General features: G+C 55.4%; 1 protein-coding gene across 6 annotated transcripts in view; it reads right to left on the bottom strand.

Annotated features, from left to right (window-relative positions):
- The window catches only part of LAMA2 (laminin subunit alpha 2), a 102,215-nt gene that overhangs the window by 41,521 nt on the left and 38,769 nt on the right, over positions 1–21,925 (bottom strand). For 3 of the 6 annotated variants that reach the window (XM_032959281.2, XM_076068907.1, XM_076068909.1), the window contains exons 5-24: positions 20,877–21,056; positions 20,062–20,151; positions 19,156–19,273; positions 18,514–18,692; positions 16,920–17,025; positions 15,463–15,623; positions 15,036–15,176; positions 14,579–14,752; positions 13,974–14,075; positions 13,167–13,363; positions 12,211–12,322; positions 10,396–10,452; positions 9,566–9,679; positions 9,021–9,148; positions 7,463–7,549; positions 4,448–4,659; positions 3,114–3,220; positions 2,202–2,432; positions 1,118–1,301; positions 386–522 (exon numbers count right to left, since the gene is read on the bottom strand). In XM_032959281.2, coding sequence (XP_032815172.2) covers positions 386–522; positions 1,118–1,301; positions 2,202–2,432; positions 3,114–3,220; positions 4,448–4,659; positions 7,463–7,549; positions 9,021–9,148; positions 9,566–9,679; positions 10,396–10,452; positions 12,211–12,322; positions 13,167–13,363; positions 13,974–14,075; positions 14,579–14,752; positions 15,036–15,176; positions 15,463–15,623; positions 16,920–17,025; positions 18,514–18,692; positions 19,156–19,273; positions 20,062–20,151; positions 20,877–21,056 — 2,817 coding nt within the window. The remainder of the gene's footprint in view (positions 1–385; positions 523–1,117; positions 1,302–2,201; positions 2,433–3,113; positions 3,221–4,447; positions 4,660–7,462; positions 7,550–9,020; positions 9,149–9,565; positions 9,680–10,395; positions 10,453–12,210; positions 12,323–13,166; positions 13,364–13,973; positions 14,076–14,578; positions 14,753–15,035; positions 15,177–15,462; positions 15,624–16,919; positions 17,026–18,513; positions 18,693–19,155; positions 19,274–20,061; positions 20,152–20,876; positions 21,057–21,925) is intronic. The other 3 variants (XM_076068910.1, XM_076068908.1, XM_032959288.2) reach the window with 3 other exon arrangements.

Here is a 21,925-nt window from a genome sequence, read left to right as displayed (position 1 = left end):
TGTAAACATCGACTCCCCTAGTACCTGGTACCGGTGTGTAAACATCGACTCCCCTAGTACCTGGTTCCAGTGTGTAAACATCGACTCCCCTAGTACCTGGTCCCGGTGTGTAAACATCGACTCCCCTAGTACCTGGTTCCAGTGTGTAAACATCGATTCCCCTAGTACTTGGTCCCGGTGTGTAAACATCGCCACTGAGGAGACAAAGGCGGTTGGGCGTGTTGCTGGCCACAAACCCCTTTGTGCACCATGCCGGCATTCATTGATGCCACTCGCTCACGGCACTTGCCCCCCGAGTCTGTTCAAGGCTACACGGGGGACGTTTGGTCTTTGAGGAACCCGGTGACCAAGGTACCGACTGCTGTCCCCGCGTGCGGGCACTCACCTGGCAGCCGTGCGCCGGGTCGTGACCCCAGCAGTTGGGGGAGCAGCGGTCACAGCGCGCCCCCTCCGTGTTCGGGGGGCAGATGCATCGCCCGGACACGGCGTCGCAGTTGCTGCCCGTGTGATCGCACTCGCACCCTGCGTCACGCGCAGAGACATTCAACTTAGTTCGGCTCCGCCTCACGTTTATTTAGCTCTACGGTTCGTTCGTCGCATGTGACAACGAGATCTGAAGTAACCCAGGCTGAAATTACAAATGGGGCCTTTGGCATCATCAGGACATGGGTGGTGGTCAAACCGTAAAGGAAATGCACTAAATAGAGAGAGAGAGGGGGGGGGGGGCATAAAACCGCAGCAGCCTGGGGCCCCCCTCAGAGTAGATGGGGAGCGGGAGTATAGAAGTTAGCGCTACGCTGCGCTACCAACCCGGCGACCCGAGTTCGATTCCCCCTCGCGGCCAACACCAGTGACGATTATTTGAATCGGTCCTGGGCCTCCCCTAGGTCGACTCAGCCTCAAATGAGTACCTGGTGTGGTGTGTAGCAAACATCACCATTGGGGAGGCAAATGCGGCCGGGCGTGGTGCTGGCCACCCACCTCCTCGAGTACCGTTGTGGCCTTCACGGGTGCTGCTCGCTAACAGCACTTGCCCCTACAGTCTGTTACGGCTACACGGGGAGGGAGGTGGGGGGGGTGCGAAATCGTTGTCTTTGTGTGTCCCTAGTAAACTCACGGGTGCAGCCGCCCTCCTTGAAGTCGTAGTGTCCCGGCGCACAGCGGTCGCACTGCCGCCCCACCACGCCGGGCTGGCAGTGGCACTGGCCGCTCTCGTCGCAGTCGAACGAGAACGCGCCAAACGAGTTGCAGTTGCAGGGCGCGCACCCCGTGGGCTGCTGGCTCATCCCGTAGTGGCGCGCCTGGAGGGGGACGGAACGCACGGACGGGACAGACGGGACGCGGGTCCCGCTCGCCGTCACCCAAGCAGCGAGACCCGGTGCTTGCTGCGGTAACGCGGCACTCGGGAGGGACTCTCAGGGCGCTTGGCGGGGAAGCTACGGCCCGTGGCTTCACGTCACGCGGCTCACGGCCACAGGAGGACGACCTCTTACACACGGAGGCCACAGGCGATTGGTACCCGTGCATCTTACTTGGGAAGGTAGGTAAAGGGGCAGTCCTGCAATTGCTGTGCTCGCGCCACTGCCGGCGGAAGGGCCTCCACTGGAGGGAGCTCCAGAGGAAATGCTCTCTCGAGGGTGTTTTTGCCTACTCTTCCATCCTGGCCAGATGTCTTCCAAGGGGTGGAAGTACCCACACTTTACCTCACCATCGCTTGACCTGCCGCTTCGTCTGTGGCCGTGCCCATGAATACCGCTGGGGCGGACAGAGACGGTCGGGGTAGGGGGACTTAAGGAATATGCGCCGACATCGCGCACGGAGAGCGAATCGATCCGGCCACCTCTGGATTGCACGGCGGCTTCTCGCTGTCGCACCACCGTGGCACGCCGCTTCGCGGCGTAGGAGCGAGAACGCCTGCTGGCACCCGCATGGATCGCCTGCGCATTACGGGAGGCCGCAAGAGTGAGGATTGCAGCAGCTGCCTATTGGTGCTGCACAGCCCACGGGGCGGGAGCGAGCGCAGTGTGGACAATCAGAAACCGCAGCCCGTCGCCAGCGAGCATAGGAACTAGCGAGCGAAGGAGCGAGCGTGTGAAGGAGCGCGAGAAGGAGCGAGCGTGTGAAGGAGCGAGCGAAGGAGCGAGCGTGTGAAGGAGCGAGCGAGCGAGAGCGTTGGGAGGGGGCGTCGCCCGTTAAAGTACCCCGCCGGAGTGCGGAAGGCCGGCCCTGCGGTAGGAGCCGCGGGGGCAGCCCCCGGCGAGGCTGCTCTGCTGCTGCTGCAGCAGCTGCTTGTTAAACTCGCAGCGCTTCCCCGAGAACTCCGGCCTGCAGGCGCAACGGCCGTGCTTGTCGCAGGCGGACGACACGGCGCCCTCCAGGCTGCAGCGACACGGCTGGCACTTGCGCTGCTGAGCGTCCCACCAGCAGTTGGGCTTCGCCGGCGCCGCGTCGAGGAGGCAGAGAAAGGACGGACGGACGGATGGACGGAGGGAAAGAGACAGACAAGGGAGGAAAACAGAAGGAGCGGAGAGACGAGGGCAGGCAGTGTGAGCGAAGACGCAGCGGTGAAGTCGCAGCGTGAGAAATGCTGATGGCGAAGGTTGAAATTCAGCAGCGACTAGGTTTGGGAGGTTTTAAGCAGAGGAAAGGGAGCCAGCGAGGGATGAAAGTAGAACAGCAGTTATGGGGATTTATTTTTCTTCAAAGATTGTTCACAAAGTAGTCCAACCCATATGGACACGTTCCTAGGTTTGCGAGATTTATGTGAATAATTAAAAGTAATAGGCAATTGCCAATTCGCTCACGAACGCATCCCCATGCCATGCTGGTTTCGGGGTTCTTTAACCTTACCGAGCCACAGTGAAACATTGGTAAAAAGGGCACCCAGAACCAGCCCATAGATCCCACGCCGCTGACGTTAGCCGTGGCCGGGATTCGAACTCGGGTTTCCGGGTTTATTGAGGTAGGCGACCAGGAAAAATATTTCCGCACCCGGCAGGACCACATCCATCATTCTTCTCACTCTGTCACGTGACTGCTAGAGGCCACGTGACACAGACTCCACCGGCGGCCCCGCAAGACGGCGGTGTGAGACGTGCAGGGCCGGTTCTCACCACGCAGTGGTCGCACTGCCTCCCGGCCACGTTGGGCTTGCACTCGCACTGGCCCGTCACGGCATCGCACGTGTTCGACTGCGAGCCGTTGGAGCTGCACTTGCAAGCTGAGAGCGGGGTGCACACACACGCGCGCACACACGCGTACACACACACGCGCAGAGGAAACGCGCAAAGATTTCATCCGGTCAACATCGCTGCAAAAAAAGCCTACGACAGCCCTGGCGAATATAAGCGGCGGGCTGTCGCTCTCGGAATGCTTTAACCGCGTACCGATTCCACAAAGCTGAAAGCTGCACCACGACATCTTTATCCCATGAAGGGGTGCCAAGTGCCCTCCGAGTCGGCATCCCCCGACGCCGCCGCCGCTGAACCCACGGGGTTGGCGAGCGAGACCCCGTGGCTCGCAAGCGGCCGCTGGGACGCGGTCCGCCCGTGCCCTCGTGCCGCCTCTAGGAGGACGACGACCGAACGCCTTCTCGTGGAAGCATGACGCACGCTATATATATACATCGCTGGAGCAATCCATGCGGATATTTTAATTGCCCATACTTATAATATTAAGACAGACCGTGGCGAGACTATAAACACAAGCACACGCCGCTGCAATCATGGTTTCCCCAGGGCCCAATAACGCTCGCGATAGTTCTGAAAACATTTTAGCGGCAGGCTGTTATCAAACACTCGGGGAATTCACAAGAGTTGTGGCAATTTTCTCGTCTTCCGTTGTTTACACAGATAGTGGAATCTCAGAGCCTGTGTTGCTTCTAAAGAGTATGTTTTGAAGCTCAGTGAACTGACGGCTTCTCATCCCACCCACTGAACACAGCCCTGCCCTTTTTATCACGCAACACAGCGACAGGAGACGTGGGGACACTCAGTGAGACACAGCCGCACTGCTTTTTGTGTTTAGTTTGTTGTCCTTCCCCAGCACCTCTGATTAGCACGGTTGGCTACGTACGGTGCAAAATAAGTTAAACGTACATACATACAACATACGAGACGGAGAAACTAAAATAATGGGGACACGGAGACGTGGGGACACTCAGTGAGACACTTGGACACCATCTCTATACCAGTCCATTCTCACGTAGTGCTTGTCCTGTGGACAGCCCTGGCCTTCGCAAAGACATGCGGGAATTCCACCACGAGCTGGGGGCCACGGAGATCGCTACGGCCCCACTGCCTACCCGAGCGGCATCAACGCGGCCCATCACTCGACTCCGCAGCCGACGGTGTCACGACGGCGACTCGGCGAGCGATGCAAAACTCTGGAGATGTTCCGTCAGTGGCGGAGGAGGCGGCGGTGATGACGGCAGGGTCTCTGCACTCACGCTGGCAGTTCTTGGCGACGATGGCGTCCCCGAAGTAGCCGGTGGTGCAGCGCTCGCAGTGCCACCCGGACGTCTGCCCCACGCAGCGCAGGCACTCGCCCGTAACCGCGTCGCACGCACCCGGCGTGGACAGGTCGACGTTGCCATTGCACTGGCACGGCTGGCAGCTGCCGCCGGGCACGCCCGGGCTCCCGTAGTAGCCGTCGGCGCACCTGCGACGGAGCAGCCGCGCGACCGTGAGCGCCGCCGCGTCGGAGACTCGCGAAAATACCTTCCGATGGAGCCAAACCGGTGGTAGGCATTTACGGTTTATAACAAAAAATGTTTTGTTTTGCAGCAGTTTTCGTCGCCGGGCAACGGGGAGGGTTCGCAGAACGTGTGGAAGCAGAGCGTGTGGAAGCAGCGCGTCTCGCGACTACGCACAACGCGGGGGAACGAGCCGCCGTCAGGGGGGATTCGATGAGGTGCTCCTATACAAATCCCAAAACACTTTTTGTTGAAGACAGGAGAGAGTCAGTCATAGCCATAGGCAATGGCACTCACACAGCTACACAACATATCATTGTGGGCAGGTTATTAAATTGGTCACTTTCCAATTTACATTCACAAATAATCTCAAACCGTCACACGCAGTCACATCGAAACATTTCCTCAGGGTCAACTGCTCTACTTTTCACCCCACCTTGCCCTCCCCCGCGGGGTCACCTGCATGGACAATCGCAACATTGAGCGTAAAACCACGGGGGCATCACACACCACCCAGCCCTGGTGGTGGTAGTGGTGTTGTTGCTATGAACTCGAACCAATGTACCGCGATTTATCAGTGCTGCGAGCGATCTGTAACAGACGCCCTCGTCAGAATGAGCGATGTATCCCAGCGTCAGCTGTCCGCGTCCGTGAGCCTTCAAGGGCCTCCTTTCAAAGGCAGGCTGAGTGGACGGGCGTCAGGTGGCGCCTGACCTTCGACCTCCCTAAAATACATCGCCGGCCGTGCTCGTAAACTTTCGAGGCAACCGGGACGGGGTTAAATCTGGCAGACGGGCTCCGTGTGCCGCAGGTCATTCTCTGAAGGAGGCTCGTTGTCTCCGTGTTGACGCAGCACAGACCCGCGCGTCGTGGACTCCGCCTCTCGCTGCTAACAGGGTCCCACACCGCAACACAAGGAACGCCTTTTCAGCCGCGGTTGCTACCAGAGGCCGCGTGGTGGTGGTGGCTCAGAGGGCAGAGCGCTGTGCCGGCACTGCTGAAATGTTGGGTTCGAATCCGGGTTTCAGACACTACCTGTGATTTAGTTAGTTCGTTAATTAGTTCGTTTGTCCATTACGTTTTTGAGCCAGCTGGCCACGATTATCCAACTCTTTCACGCATGAACTGAGTGTTTCTGTCCTAACATAAAAACTAACAATAACATATTTAAGAATCACAGTTAATAGACAAACAACATATATACTCATAAACATACTAAATACATCTATGTTTATAAGCCCGCGTTCTGAAGTCCAACCAGTTGATGGCGGATATCTGCGCGATCGCTTGCGCAGATGTCCGCCTGGTTAGTGAATCCCGGCACGAGAGACGGGGATTCACGCGTGCTGCTAGCATCGGTTACATCCGGCGTGCGATCGTGATGGACAGGTGGCATTCCGCACACACACACACGCCGGCACAGCGGACGACGGACTCTACCATTCTGCCGCAGCTGAGCAACTCGAGACGTTAAGCAGGGTTGAGCCGGGGTAGCGCCTGGATGGGCGACCACCAAGCACAAAACGGTGGTGTAGGCTGCGGCGATGCTCTCAGCAGAGGGCAGGGCAGCAAAGTCAATTGCTGCCCTCGACTGTTCTAACATCTACGCTGTCACCAATCCACGTTGGCCGGTGCGGTGAAGTAAGGTCGACTAACCCACAAAATCTGCCCGGCGTGGGAAGGCCGTCATCCAGCAGTGGACTCACTGGTAATTACTGCATTACCAGTGAGTCAAAGTGTTGGGTTAAGGAATTAATCAGTAAATAAATAACAGAGGTCACCATGGTGCCTGATGAGATTCAGCACCGCTTATTGGTAACAATCTCTTCTTCATCTTTAAAACAAAGCAAAATAAATGAAGTGGAGGCGAGCAGCGACATCACGGGAACAACTGACGAGGGATGGACGAACGTGACTCTGTTCGAGCGGAGACTGAGAGGGTAGGGGAACGGAGCACAGGGAGACGGCAGAAGAGACGCCAACAGCAGCGGCGGCGGTAGTAGAGGGATGGCCTCACAGAGGTCGGAGGTCATTACTGGACAGGAGGGCATGGGGGAGGCCTTTGCCTGGCGGTGGAGCGTTACCGCCGACAGCAACAACAACAGCAACAACAACATGTTCATTTGTTAATTAACCCACACGGCGAGCGTAGAAGATACAATTGATGCACGGTGGTTAAGACAACCTCCGCTTGAAGTTCTATTCTGGGAAAACGACGCAGCATGCTTTACCCTAAGAGGCAGCGCAGAAAATAGAAAAGCTTGAGCCTACTTTTAGAATTTCAATGGCACACCTTCTTACGAGACTCGCACAGGCACCGCCAAGCCAGTGAATATACAACGATGCATTGTAGGCCAAGGAATGTAAATAACTGCTTCTCAATATTTTTGTTTGCAATACAAGCAAACATGTAATGCTACTATGTTCAATTCGATTCAGGTTATGAAGAAGCCCCCCGCGCATGTGGAGCAAAACGTCGGACATCAAGAAGAACAGTTCACGGCACGACTTGAAAACGCATTGGAGAGCTCAACATTTGAATACATTGCGGCGCTGAGGATATTTCAGAGAATTAAAATCGTAAAGAAGCACTGCTGTTAAATGTTCTACGGTGTTGAAAACACAACTGATCCGGGCTTATGCATCACGCAGAGATAATGAAAGGCACAGCGGTACGTGCGACACGGTGCTCGACGTTACGCAGCGCAGAAAAACATTTTCCACGCTCTGCCACGGCCCAGTGGCGGCGCACCCCACGGCGCCTCTCACCTGTCACATCTTGCTCCCGCGTAGCCCGGGGCGCAGCGATCGCACAGCATCGCTCCGCTGGGCCCCACGCGGCACGTCGGGCTGAAGCTGCGGGACAGCGATTGCGGGAGGGCGGGGGGGACGGTCAGGTCGAGCAGCAGCAGCCAGAGCAGCAGCGCCGGCGTCGCGGACGCGCGGCGCCACGACGCAGCCATGGCTGTCCCGCGGCTGTCGGCTCTCTCTCTCTCCGTTCCTCCGCTCCTTCCTCCGCTCGCGGCCCTTGAGCGCATTCTTCCGCGCCCGCCGGCCCCGTGGTCACGGCGCTATTTTGGTGAAGCCCTTATTTTTGGCACGGCCAGTTGCTGCCGGGATTGGTGCGAGACGCGGTGAATCACGCGGTGTTAGCACCCGCGGCCAAAGCGAGAGACCGATGTTTTTTTAATGGTTCGGTCTGAATTGATGAATTATAAAAATTAGCCGCAAATGACTTTATTAGGTAGAACCATGTCCCGGTATCGTTGGCAGACGCCTATACTCGTTTGCGAAACACAATGCATGCGTAACAGCGTTCGTCCGATAAGATTGGCGGGGAGTGGCGGCACCTCACTGCCACAAACATCGCGGCCCTTTTTTTTCTGATTTAAGCGAAGCCCTCGAGGTGTGAGGCGGTTTAAATACAGAACCGCATCCCGTAGCTTGACAAGACCGCCGAATGCAATAGTGCCGCCCGTTCTCAACGACACGGATCGACTTTTTGAGCGGAGGAGGATGAGGAACGTGACAATGCAAGTTCAACGGAGGGATCACTTCGCACGGTTTCCATTTGGTTTCAACGAAGCCAATCAAAGCGAACCGAACGTTCTCCACCAGCAGGGCCCATCAGGCGCTGGCACGGAGGCAGTGCCTGGGTTTCCGATACCGACGACATTGAACCGAGCTGCAGCACAGGTAGCAACAGGCAAACGGCGCAACGTGGCACGGCTAACGGATGCCAAACAGAGAAGCAACAGGGCGCGTTCACGCCGAGCCCATTAATGTCCGATTGGCAAACGTTCACCACGGTCCAATTTGGCCAAAATGTAAAAATTACTTGCCAATTTCTTAAATGGGAAACACAGAGCAATTGTCAGCCCCGACTGTAAAACAAAACTAAAAGAGACTTTGCAGGGGGAGAGGGGAGAGGGCACAAAACTCAACACAGACAGACGCCCCGGGTCGGGAATCAAATGCAGGCCCTCCTTGCTGCGGGGCACGAGCGTGACCACTTCGCCACCGCCACCACCCTGCCACCCAACGCTCGGTGGACGGCGGTGCTCGTCTCCCATTCACGGCGCCGAGTCATCGATGAACATTGCAGTGAAAGTTGTGAGAAAATCGCCGTTGTTTCTATAAACCCTTTAAACCATAAACGACAAAATGTTGTTTTGAGCTGGCGGTCCGCACAAGGCCGAGAGATTTCGAACGCGTCGCTAGCTCCGCGGGGTCTCTGCGGCCGCTGCCTCGGCACGCCGTGCCACGTGAACGCGCGTGCATGCGTACGTGTGTGCGTACGTGTGTGCTTGCGTGTGTGCGTGCGTACTTGTTGGAGGGGATGGAGAGAGGGCAGGCGCACGGCTGGCAGTCGTGTGGCGTTCCCTCCTGGGCGTTCCCATAAAACCCTGGCAGGCATCGCTCGCAGCGTGGCCCCACCGAGTTGTGTTCACAGTTCTGGGGGGGGAGGGGTGGCGAGGAAATGAGAGGGAAGAGAGAGGGAGTGTCATCACGTGTGCACTTGGGGCCCTTCGTCAATACACCGCGGGATGAGGGCCTTCCGTGCCATACAGGTAATGTCGGTTGTTGACAATGCTTCACCGCGCCGATCGGCGCGTGTCGGTGAATGAAGGGGTGGGTGCGGAGTACAGATCGGGCGCAATACATCGCTCGTGGATCGCTGCGCTGCCAGCGCTCCACATTAGTGAGATCCACGGAGGGGGGGGGGGTTCCAGATCGATCGGTGCGACGCGCAAATCGATGTGGCTAGATCACGGTTAGATCACGGCGGCTGCTGCTGCTGCGGCTGACGATGACGAGGAGGACGACGAGCTACCCCCCGAGCGGCTCCCCACGTCGGGCGCGCGAGCTCACCAGGCAGTTCCCGGAGACGTCATCGCACTCGGTGGCGTGGCCGTGGCAGTCGCAGGGCTCGCACGCCCCGCCGTAGAGGCTGCCGTTGACGCGGCGGTGGCCCCGCACGCACGCCTGCCGCCGCCGCGGGGACACAACGGCGAGTCAGGGGCTGCAGTGGGGGTCACGCAACTCGGTGGGCGGTGGTGTGGGGGGGGGGGTGCCTCGAGAGGGCAGGGGACAGGGGAGCCCATCTAGGGTTGTCACATGCTCCCCTTTTTCCCCGGATCGTGCCCTTGCGCTGCTCTGCTGGGAAATCTGTGAGTCTTCCCAGGACATTAAGAGAATTGCTTTTTTTGTAGTTGTATAGTCATAATAATTATACGTAACATAAGACGAAGTATATACATAATGACCATATTCTCTGGATTATAAGACACTCTGGCAAGTACGACACACTCCAAACGTGTACCCGGTGTCAGTAAAGTTACACAAATCTGGTCTCTCACACACAGACACACATCGACCTTATTATTACGATGCAACCCCCAAACTTTGCTTTAAACTGCAGGGGAAATCGAGTGCGTCATGATCCAGAGAATACGGGAGTTGTTCTCCCATTTCTCCTTCTTCTTGCCGTGACAGATCTCGGTGTTTGTTGGCGTGCCTCTCAAGTGGCGACCCCGAGCCCGTCCCGTGTGGCCAATGCGTAGGGGAGAGGAGGCAAGTTCAAACGTTTCATGGTCCGGCGGGAGTGGCAAGGAGAACGAGTTGAGAGCAAAGGCGTTTTAGGGGGGAGAGTGTGAGAGGGAGGGAAGAAATGAGCGTGAAGAGAAGGAGATGTTACAGACCGTCTCCAGGGGAGCTTGGTGAAGAGCCGTGTCAGAAACATCGAGCTCCTCACTTATCTGGGGTCGAGGCGCAGCATAGAGAAGGATTTTACTGACGGAGGCGGAACAGAGAGCTCAGAAGCACACATTGTAAGAAGGTAAAAAAAGAAATCGGTAAGGTTGCACAGTGTGCCCAAGAATTGAGGTTAAACCCAGGGCATCAAACCTCACGACGGTAGAGAAGGCCACACTTCGTCCTTGTTAAGCAACGTTAGCCGGCGAAGCCTTCCAAGTCGGTGTATTTCTGTTTTAAAAATATATATTTTAAATGGTTCCTCTATTTAATCCCGATCGTGCTGTCGGCTTCACGGGATGAAGAATCCATTGGCATCGCGCAGAGCAGTGCGACCCTTCGTGTGAGAGAACGGCCCACAGAAGTGGATATCACAGAGCTGCTGAGATCCCTTCTTCAAGTGACCTCTGATCCACACAGTCAAGGGAGGCACTATCCTACCCACTCCGCCTGACAGGGTCATTCTCAGAGCTGGAGTTTATTCAAATTAAGTACTGAACCAAATTCATCGCGCTAATAAATGTATTTTTGTCCAGTCATTGTTGATTGTGCTAAGATCATCGAATCACTGCACCGGAAAACCTAGGCTGTAATCACAGGCACTTTGCCTGTATTTGAAACCCGGATTTCAGTGGTGGCAGCTCAGCAGCGCTCTGACCTCTGACCCACCCGGCCAACACCCTCATGCTCATATTAGTATCACTCTACAGCCACGTGTTACGTGGGTTTAACGAGATACTTTTTGGACACACTGTGTATTAATCAAAAACACCAAAGCATAAATATTTTAGGCAACACTTTTAAAGAAAGGTTACAGAGAAACACGAGGAATGGTGTCATTCAAACCCTGGGTTTACAAAATATCTGCTCTCATGGTGCAGGTCCAATAAACAGGCTTCCCATGCGACGGCATTTGAAAGCGTTTACCACGGCTGCTGTTTTAAGTTTGTGGCCATGACAGGCGATCGTGAAACCCTTTGAAAAAGCCACTTTCCAAAATGTTTTAAAACTGCAGCCACCCTCAAGGAAACAGCTTCACAGGCTCCGCTGAGGACATCAAACATTTCTTAACCTCACCTCGCAAGAAGGGCAAATGGAATTTTATTAAATGTCAACCTCGCTTACAGTCCCGGCGCTACGCGTCGGCCGTTTGCACGCAGTGTTGATCTCCGCACAGATCTCTTGATTGAACACAGGCCGGGCCATGCAGTTCCTGAGACTTCTCGTGACCCTGAGCGTCTATCCTGCCACTCGTGGCTCATCTCACGTCTCTAAGTGAGCAGTACAAAGTCCGCAGGCCCTCTCAAGGGAAACTTCAGCCCTCCCAGTTGCTTCAGTTTTTTTTCCCTCCCCACATTTTTATTTTCCCTACTGTGCTATTATCGCTGTGCCGACACGAGGAGCCCATTCGGAAACGCTCGCACGGCCCCCCGCGGCTCTCACGCCTCAGACCCACGGCTGCCTCTCTACATAAAATACACGTCCACCAAAAGGCCTCCAATGAAGGTGCCGCTGGGACAAAGAAGGGCGTTGCCGCATCCCGCTCGGGAAGGTGGCAAGTTGGTGCGGTGCACTAATAAACCTCATCAGAGATGAGCGAGCCCTGAGGCTGGAAGTTTCTGCTTCTGTAGCGGCAATAAGCGCACGGAGGCATCATTACGTGACGTCGCGGCTAGATCCGTTTGCGAACGTGGTCGCACGCGGACGCTCTCTGAGCCCACGGTGTCGCGCCTCGGTACGTGGACCGAGGTTGACGTCGTCACCTCGCACGACGTGCCGCTGTAGCCCGGCGGGCATTGGCACAGCTCCACATCGGAGGCGGCGACGGCGCCGCGCGTCCCCTCCGCCGCCACCTCCAGCATCACCGAGCTGAGCCTGTGCGGGGAGAGGGGCGCGGGGAGAGGGGCACGGTGAAGGCCAAGTGGGGTGTGGAGAGAGGGGTGTGGGCAGAGGGGAACAGGGAGAGGGGCACAGGGAGAGGGGGGCGTGGGGAGAGGGGCGTGGTGAGGACCCCGTGCCACGAAGCCCGTGGTAATAAGCAACATCTGTGTAATTCTAGTTTTTCCCCAACAAGGGCGCTCCTTAAAGGTTCCTGTTAATGTCATGAATGCCTGCATTCTTGGGCAGCAGAATCCATGCACGTGTGATGCAGGTAGGCAGAACGCAGGAATCGAAGGGTTGTCCTGGTAAAACTTTACAATAACCCACGGGTGAATCTTTTTATCTTTGTTGAGCCGTGGATAAGTGTCATCCTCTGCTTGTCTGTTTGCCACGCCAACCAAGAGGCAGTTACCAGCGTGGAGGTAACCTATCCTCGCTTGACTGGAGCACAGAGACAGCACTAAAGCTATTATCCTTGTCCACACCACCAGTTCAAAATAACTGAATGCGTGGCCATTTTGTTTTTTTAAACCACCAATGGGCAGCAGTGAAACGCAGACACAAGTGAAGCCGGTTTGGTCCTCATTAGGACTCATCAGTACGGTACAGCCATCAATGTTCGCTGCCCCCATGCGGCGCTGGCAGCCACGTACACGGAGAGGGCTGTAACCATTGCACTACGGGGGAACACCATCAGCACTTGCGTGAAGCATTTCATTCGATCACTTCACAATCCGCATTCGGCACTTTGGATTGTACCAGCTTCCCATAGATGGGGGATGCACAACGAACTGGTCATGATTGTCGTCGTAGTCATCGTGACGACGACGACGCTCACCGGTAGACGGCGTGTGGCTCGGAGCTGTACGGCACTCGGATGAGGATGGCCGCGAGATCGGTCAGCACCGTCATGAGGTCGTGCTGCGTCACGCCCGCGGCGAAGGAGGAGGACAGTAGGCGCAGCGACACTTGCTGCTCCTCGAAGGGGTGCATGGGGGCCTCCTCGCCGTGCCACACCAGGTGCTGGCCGACCCCCTGGGGACGCCGCAACGTCGTGCCACACGAGGGCGCGGCGGCACCACGCACACGCACGGGGGGGGGGGGGACCGCGCGTGTAAGTGGTTTTGTGTATGCGTGTCATTTTTTTATTTCCCCGACCATAGTCGGGTTGCGCTGTCGGCATCATTCCGCGAGACACGGTGTCCTCATTCAGTTCTCGGGCAGACCACTTCAACACTTCCTGTTGGAGAGGGGCCCGTGGTAGTGAATATCGCAGAGCTACCTCGGAGAGCCCTTCAAGTTCTACACAAGAGCAGGCAGCACTTTCTCGCCTGCACTGCCAATGACAGTCGTGTCCACCACAGAGTAATATCCATCACGTGTATTTTTTTTGTTAATCTTAGAAATAGGATTGAGTGAAATTAAGTGTAGGGGCAAATTTAATTCGATTAGGTTTGCAATGTTTGGTGAGCGGGCTGACACCTTCACCTCGCTACAGCTGGTTAACTCCAGATCTCAGCCGTGCTGGGTCAGCACTCCGATCTCTGAGCCACCCGTTCAAAACCTTTCACGCGGTGGCTAAGCGCCCCCCTTGCTGGGCCCTAACACGTCCATCCGCTCCACGTCGCGCTGCTTGCCCCCTTACCTCCAGGATGACCTCCAGCCGGGCCCGCACGGCTGGAGCGAACATGTCCGGTGGTAAGTCGTACGACAGCGTGAAGCTCAGCTCGCCACCGTAAGCGGTCAGCTGCAAGGGCAGACGATGCACCAGAGTTACGTCCATTGTCATCAACAACCGTCATCAATCATCGTTATCACTGATTATAAATTAACTATGGGAAATGATGAGCAAATCCCTGTACTTTAAATGAGAAAATGTGGGCCATGTCTTATAAACCTGAAAATCCCCTTCTGGAAAACGGTTCTCCATTGCAAAACCTGACCACCCAGAGGACAGAAGACTCCATGAAATATTCAGAATCATCTCCCGGACGGCACCTCTCCCCATTGTAAAGCAACGCCTTCATCGTCATCATCACCTTCTGACTCTCTGCGTAGTAGCGCATTCTCCCTATTATACAGCACACTCTTTTTCTTTCGAAAATGCCTTCAAAAGTTTATTGTGCGTTTTAATTTCTAGAGCGACTTATGGTCTGGAGAATACGATGCAGCATGGGAGGCACCTTATAAATACTAAGCAACGATGACAACAACGACGACGATGATGGTGATGATAATGATGACGATCACCTTGTTTCCCAGGTAGGGGCTGGAGGCCGCCCAGTAGTAAGTGGCCGGTAGCACGCGCCGAGCCATCGTGTTGTTGACGCTGAGCTGCAGCGGCCCGTCGAAGCGGTCCTGCGTGGGCAGCATGGCCTGCTCCCCGCGCCTGTCCATCAGCCGCCAGCCAGACATGTCCGACACCTGGCACGGACGATGGGGGAGAGAGGGGACGGCCGCATCAGCTGATCAGGGCATGGGACACGGGGCACGTGGTACGGGACACGGGGCACGTGGTACGGGACACGGGGAACGTGGTACAAGACACAGGATAAGTGGTATGGAGACACGGGGGACGTGGTACGGGATACGTGGAACGGGACACGGGGCACGTGGTACGGGACACGGGGCACGTGGTACGGGACACGGGGCACATGGTACAAGACCCAGGGCACGTAGTATGGGACACGGGGTGCGGGGGCCTCACCTTTGCGCGTGCCCAGGGGACGCTGTCGCACATTCGTGTGACTCCGAAGCAGAAGCACTCGGTGCAGCCCAGCGCGTTGCTCTCCTGTAGGTTGTAGTGGCCCGGCTTGCAGCTGTCGCAGTGTTTCCCCTGCACATTGGACTGTGGGAGCGGCGACAGCAGCAGCATCATCGTCATGGGCCATGACCTATCCACTGCTGGTTTTATGCCTGGCCACCTCTCAAGGCCCGGCAGTTCAACATTCCATCCCAATTATGTACGCGGTTCCATTTGTCTCGATTTGTTTTCATTTGGCGCCTTCAACCGCGCCACAAGTCGCACTCTAACTCCATGCTCCCTGCCCTTGCCAACTGGCCCCGACTCGGGCATCGAAGTGCGATGGGAGGAGGCCTCCGTCCTCGGGGGGCCGCTCACGTCTCTGCCCTACCTTGCAGATGCACGGCTCCTTGCAGGGGTCCTTGTTGATGCTGCCCTCAGTGCTGCACTTGCACTTGACGCATTTGGGGAAGCCCTTGTAGCCAAACGCGCAGCGGTTGCACCGCTCCCCACCGTAGCCCGGCTTGCACCGGCAGCTCCCTGGTGCCAAGCCTGATGCACGCACGGGGGGACAGGGATTTTACCGTCGGGCTTTCGGGTCGTGCCGAGCGATGCGCGGCACGATGTCGCGCTGGAAAAGTGTCGCGAGCTTCGTCAGGAATTCGCTTTCAGATTGAGGGAGCAGATTTGTTTACTGGAATTAGGTTCGTGGAGAAGCTCCCAGCACGTGGAGTAAAACGTCAGACGTCGGTCCGAACGGTACGACCCAAATGCGTCAGAGAGCTAGACTGCAATGCAACCATGGCAACAACCTAAGTAAGACCATCGCGAGCTTGTAATGAAAATTTACCGCTTGCCCGTTGTATTTCTCTTATTTATTCCAGTACGCAAAAAGGGTTGTCTGACTAGTTTCGCATCATTATGAGACCTCCTTTGCCAGAAACAAGATATTGGAATAGGTTTTACCCTTTTAACTGGCACAAAAACTGACACCTTTATTCAAGGCATCATGTTTGCAATGACCACAACACAAGCAGTCAAAATGCAAACAAAATAAAGGTGTCAGTTTTTGTGCCAGTTAAAAGGGTAAAACCTATTCCAATATCTTGTTTCTGGCAAAGGAGGTCTCATAATGTTAATGCTCACCCCGAGCCCTCAATACTCTGATAATGCGCTGTTTTTGAGTTGTACGCCTTTTGGCGTCTTCTGGTCCAACACCAATGGAGACTAGGCTCTAAGAAAAGCTGTCTCGGGTGTGGACCAATCAAATTCAAGGACAGTGCATATTATTATCAGAGTTGTCTTTTTGTTTGCATTTTGACTGCTTGTGTTGTGGTCATTGCAAACATGATGCCTTGAATAAAGGTGTCAGTTTTTGTGCCAGTTAAAAGGGTAAAACCTATTCCAATAGTTTCGCATCGTTTACAGAAAATGTAAATATCAGTTTGAACGTTCACGTAAAGGACAGCCACTGAACATTGCAGACCATAGGGAGAAATGCTGTTAATGAGCACCTATTAAGGCAGGCGTGGTGCACAAGTGGGTAGTGTGGCCAGACCCGTGCCTGGCTGCCTTTGTTCTCCACGTTCTGATATTTGAACTCCACACAATGGATTATTTTAGTCAAAAAGCCAACAGCGCACTGCTCTAGGAACCTGGCGCCATGTTAGTTTGGTTTCCGGCCGTGTGGTGAGTGACATCTGAACCGGTCCGGGGAGCTCCCCGGTCATGAGTCCGCACTGACCAGCACGGCGAAGTACAATCAAACAATCCCCACCGGCGCGGCGAGGCCTTCGTCCAGCAGTGGATCGACAAAGGGCTGAGAATTATTTTGGTTACTACCCTCACCGTCGGCGGAGGAGCTCTCCTTGTCGTCCTTGACGCAGACCTTGCTGAGGGAGCCCACGGGGTTGCAGTTGCAGGGTCGGCAGGGGTTGGGGTCCATGGGCCGCACCTGCGCGTGGACACGGCCAGCGGCGGCGCGAGGTCACGCCCAGCTCAATTCCCTCGCTTCCCTTGCTGGGGGATTTCACAGCCACGACCCTCGCGACCCTTGCGACCTTCGCGATGCGTTTGACCGTCACGACGCGCGGACCTTGCAACCCTGGGGAACCTCGCTACGTGCACAATGTGCACGACCCTGGCGACCCTCGCGACCTTGGCGACCCTCGGGGCCTTCATTCCGAGTGCAGCGATGCGGCCCAGCCGTGGCGACAATAAAATTAACTTCCCGGGCGCAAAGGTGCATCGTGGAGGGAGCGATCGAATACCAAACTCCCGAACGTCGACGCGGTCGAGATTCGTCGTGCGGCACGTACCGATTGAACCCGGATGGCGGTAATGCGGTTCTCAGGTTTCAAGCGATACAATGCTACAACGCCGCTTATGCTTCACGGTGGATATTAAATATCACGCGACGTCACCCCAAATGAGTCGGCCATTGCCTTTACGGTCCACAACTGAAAGTCTACCCACGAATTAGACGACTGGGATCACCCAGAGCAACACCGTCGCCCGCTGCAAAACTACGGAGCGCAGCACCTTTGTGATAGTCTCGCACTGTAAGAATGGCGCGAATACTAAATGTACTTACGATTGCATTTGTTCTTCCCAACTCGCGTAAAAAAAATACATTTTGGAGAAAGTTTATTACATCCTGATTGTGTTTGGTGAGCACGTGCCAGTGTCTCCATCGCTCAACGACAGGACGAATCACCAGGACCGAGTGTTTTTGGCTATTTGGTCAAAATGTGACATTGACCCACCGTTTTTATGATTATTGTAGGTTAGTGCGACCATGGCTGGGCCCGGTAACATTGTTAAGTTGTGATGGGATTCTATCCTGGACACCTTTGCTATTATGATTACAACACAATTACATTTATTATTGCTGTTATTATTGTGCTTCTTTACTCAGGAAAGCCTCACTGAATATAAATAATCTTTTTTAGGAGGGTCCTGCCAAGTTTTTTGCAGAAGGAGAAGGTGATTGCTGCGTAAGATCCCAATTGAGTAATTTGCAGATATTTATTTTACTTGGCAAATTGGGACCCTAGCAGCAGCACACAAAGGCCTACTGGCGTCTAAGGCCCACTGCAAAGCAGGCGGCGTGTACTTGCACGGTTAACACAGACACCCTAGCATTAACCAGCACATGCTGGAGCCGAACCGTGAACCTCTACAACGAGCGGGCGAATGCCCCTCTGCTGTGCCGAGTGTCTAAACGTGACGTCCCCGAAGACGTTGCGAGGACAGTACGAATGGAAGGCTCAAGAGGGAGTGGCAGAGGGTGGTGGGTCGAGATGGAGTGGAGACAGATCAGCGCAGGAGAGGAACACAGAGCAGCTTGGAGGCAGCGACACATCGAGGCAAGCGAGCGCAGATGCGCCGCGTCGGTCACGAAGCTGGCGACGATGGCGACGGCGAAGGTGGCGACGAGCACCTTCGGCGGTCTGAAGTATTCGTCGACGCAGATCTCGCAGTTCACGCCGGCCGTGTTCTGCGAGCAGTTGAGGCAGACTCCGCCGCCGACGAACTTGCCGGCCGTGTTGAGGCTCAGGTTCCTCCGCGCGACGTCTGGGTCGTAGTAGCATTCGCCCGCCTTCCCGTGGCAGTTACACTCTGCCCGTTAGAACACACGATTGACAGCGGGTAAAAGTTAAAGGCGCAGCCCTGAAATTGTCCGCTCATGCCTCTGCTGGCCCAAGGGCCTCCGCTAGAGGGCGATATCGTTTATCTCTTTAGAGGACATCGCTGCCTGCTGTTCCAACGTCCACGCTGGCCAGACGTATCAGAAGGGGCCAGAGTACCCACATTTTGCGCCACCCCACGTGACCTGCCGATCGACTAACTGTGACGAACCCATTTATGCCAGGGGACGGGATCGAACCGGTGATAGCTGGATCGCCACGGCACTGTGGCAGCAGCGTCCGTGTTTATCCGATGGTCCGAACAGATAAACATCCCCTCTTGGCGGAAGCCCCTTGCCGCTTCTGGCAGGAAAGGGGCACGCTCACCGCCCGTCCGCCGACGCGGCCGTTAGACAAGAGGAGCGGTGAGAAAGGAAGCGAGGGGCGACTCTTACTCTCACACAGGTTCCCACTCGCCACGGTGCCCGGCTGCCAGGACATCTGGTGGTACCCGGGGCAGCAGCGGTTGCAGCTCTCTCCGCACGTGTTGTGCTCGCACTGGCACGTGTGTTTCTGCGGTGGGAGAAGAGGAGAGGATGTGTGGGTGAGGGGGCGCAGGGGGGGGGGGAGGGGGCCCAGGGGAGGGGGGGTCAGTCAAGCACCACAACGAAGAATCCATTGAGTAAATTAATACATTCGATATGGTAATGGGTAAATGGGCAACCCTGCAATTGCTTGCTCCAGTCACCGCTGGTGGAAAGACCTTCCTTGATCCATAACCCCTCTAGAGGATAATTGGCCAGCTCTTTCACACTGGACAGATGTTTTGGAAGAGGTGAGAGTGCCCACACTTTACCCCACCACACAGGACCTGCTGACCGGCTAAATATGGCGAACCACAATCACGCATACCACGTGACTGGAAGCCCCGCCGCCCCCGCCCGCCTCCCCTGTAGAGCCACAACCGATCAAAATCATCATTGAAATATAATTAGTTTCTGTTAAGTTATAGTCGGAGAAAAGGAGTGGGGCAGGATACCTAGCCAGGGTGTCAGATGACCGATGGGTGGAGATGAACAACGGAATGAAGGCCGATGGAGGGGAAGTGACATTTCTAGATTTAAAGCTTTTGTGACTGCAAGGATCCATACTCTTTGGGTCTATTCGGTAAAGTCACGTAGGTAAAAAAGAAAACAACAAAAATCACGACGTTTCGGCACCAAACACAAGTGGCTGTTCTCTAGACAGTCTGGTCCCTTCACCTGATGAAGGCCACTTGTGTTGTGGCCGAAACGTCGTGATTTTTGTTGTTTTATTTTTTACCTACGGGAAGTGACACGCCGCCAGGGTCATGGCTGTACCTTGGTGCTCGAGTCGTAGAGGCAGGCCCTGGCGTGGCCGTAGCAGATGCACATCCCGCCAACCGAGATGTCTTTCACCGAGTAGTAGTACTGGAACGGCATAGGTGGCCATGACACCAGGGGTGAGTAACGCCCTGCCGAGGTTACCACCTCCGCGGTACAAAACACGGGGACGTGTCACGACGTCGTGAGAGTGGAGAACAACGAGTCAAGTCATCGTCTTGGAGCAAGGACTTCTTGTTGTTACTTTTTACGCAACGAACAAAAAATGGATTCATCATCACAGCAGCTGCCTTCTCAAGGAGAGGGACAATCCTGGGAAAATCAGGACAGGTGGCAACCCCTAGCCGAGCCACTGAGGCAGCATGCAGCAGTAGGCAATCACTGCACGGATGGTTTATAACAAGGATGGCACCACTGTGCCCTTGTCTTATTGTCCTGCTGCTGTCTAAAATAATTACCACAAATTTGACTCTTTTGAGTCAGTGGCCTAAACAAGGCTGTGTGCTTGATACACGTGGTACGGTGCCCAATGGTCACCCTTTGTGGGTTCAGAATGTTTCTTTTGACAGGGAGGCTTCGCGAACACACGCTCGCCTCTCCCTCGCCAAATCAGGAAAACCATTCGTGAGGAGCATGGGGCGGAAGGAAGGGGGAGGGGGGCACGGGTGGACCAGCTAAGCAAGAGACGAGTACAGTATTTATTCGAAGGTCAGCGTCGGATATAAACATCGTCTGGGCGTACTGCACGCTTTGTTTTGTCACGGTCGCGGTGGCAAGTAAACATCCGTGGCGGCGGTGGTGCACGTGCGTACGCGGCGGGTCACGATGGGGTCGAGCTCCTGCGGGCCGTGGTGGTTCAGGGTCATCAGGTCGGCGTTGAGCGTGCGGATTCGCTGGAAGCTGAAGCGGATGAATCGCGCCGATGTGAACTCCATCAGAGCCGGGGAGGGGTCGTCCGCGCTCGGCCGCCCGTTTATCATCGAGGTGTGGATCTGCGCACATCATCGGCGTTACAATCGTCATCGCTCTCGCTGTCGTCATTATCATCATCACCGTCGTTGACATCAAAATTGTCGTAATAAAATTCCATGATCATTATTATCGTCATGGTCATCATCGTCATGGTGATCATCGTCGTTGTCATCATCGTCATGACCATCATCGTCATGGTCATCATCGTCATGGTCATCATTGTCGTTGTCATCATCGTCATGGTCATCATCGTCATGGTCATCATCGTCATGGTCATCATCGTCGTTGTCATCATTGTCATGGTCATCATCGTCATGGTCATCATCGTCGTTGCCATCATCGTCATGGTAATCATCGTCATGGTCATCATCGTCATGGTCATCATCGTCATGGTAATCATCATCATGGTCATCATCGTCATGGTCATCATCGTCGTTGTCATCATCGTCATGGTCATCATCGTCATGGTCATCATCGTCGTTGTCATCATCGTCGTTGCCATCATCGTCATGGTAATCATCGTCATGGTAATCATCGTCATGGTCATCATCGTCATGGTCATCATCGTCGTTGTCATCATCGTCATGGTCATCATCGTCATGGTCATCATCGTCATGGCCATCATCGTTGTTGTCATCATCGTCATGGTCATCATCGTCGTTGTCATCATCGTCGTTGTCATCATCATCAGCCACGATCTAGTCGCTCCGTGACCAAGGCCTACACGAGCTGTCACAACAATCCCATGGATCCCGCACGCGAGCTCATTCCACGGCTCCATCTCTGCAGCGGCGGTGCTTGTCGAGGCAGCGCAGCCGGGGTGCCCAAAAGTGTGGGGCAAAAGGGGGCACACTTTCCCCGGGCCTCACACCAACGGGGGCTCCTGATC

This window comes from Petromyzon marinus, chromosome 23 (assembly GCF_048934315.1).
Source record: "Petromyzon marinus isolate PM22_M1 ecotype Great Lakes invasive population chromosome 23, UKy_Petmar_22M1.pri1.0, whole genome shotgun sequence".
NCBI classification, from domain to species: Eukaryota; Metazoa; Chordata; class Hyperoartia; order Petromyzontiformes; family Petromyzontidae; genus Petromyzon; species Petromyzon marinus.
Note: the sequence above shows the minus strand (reverse complement) of the source record. Positions and strands in the feature narration are given on the sequence as shown.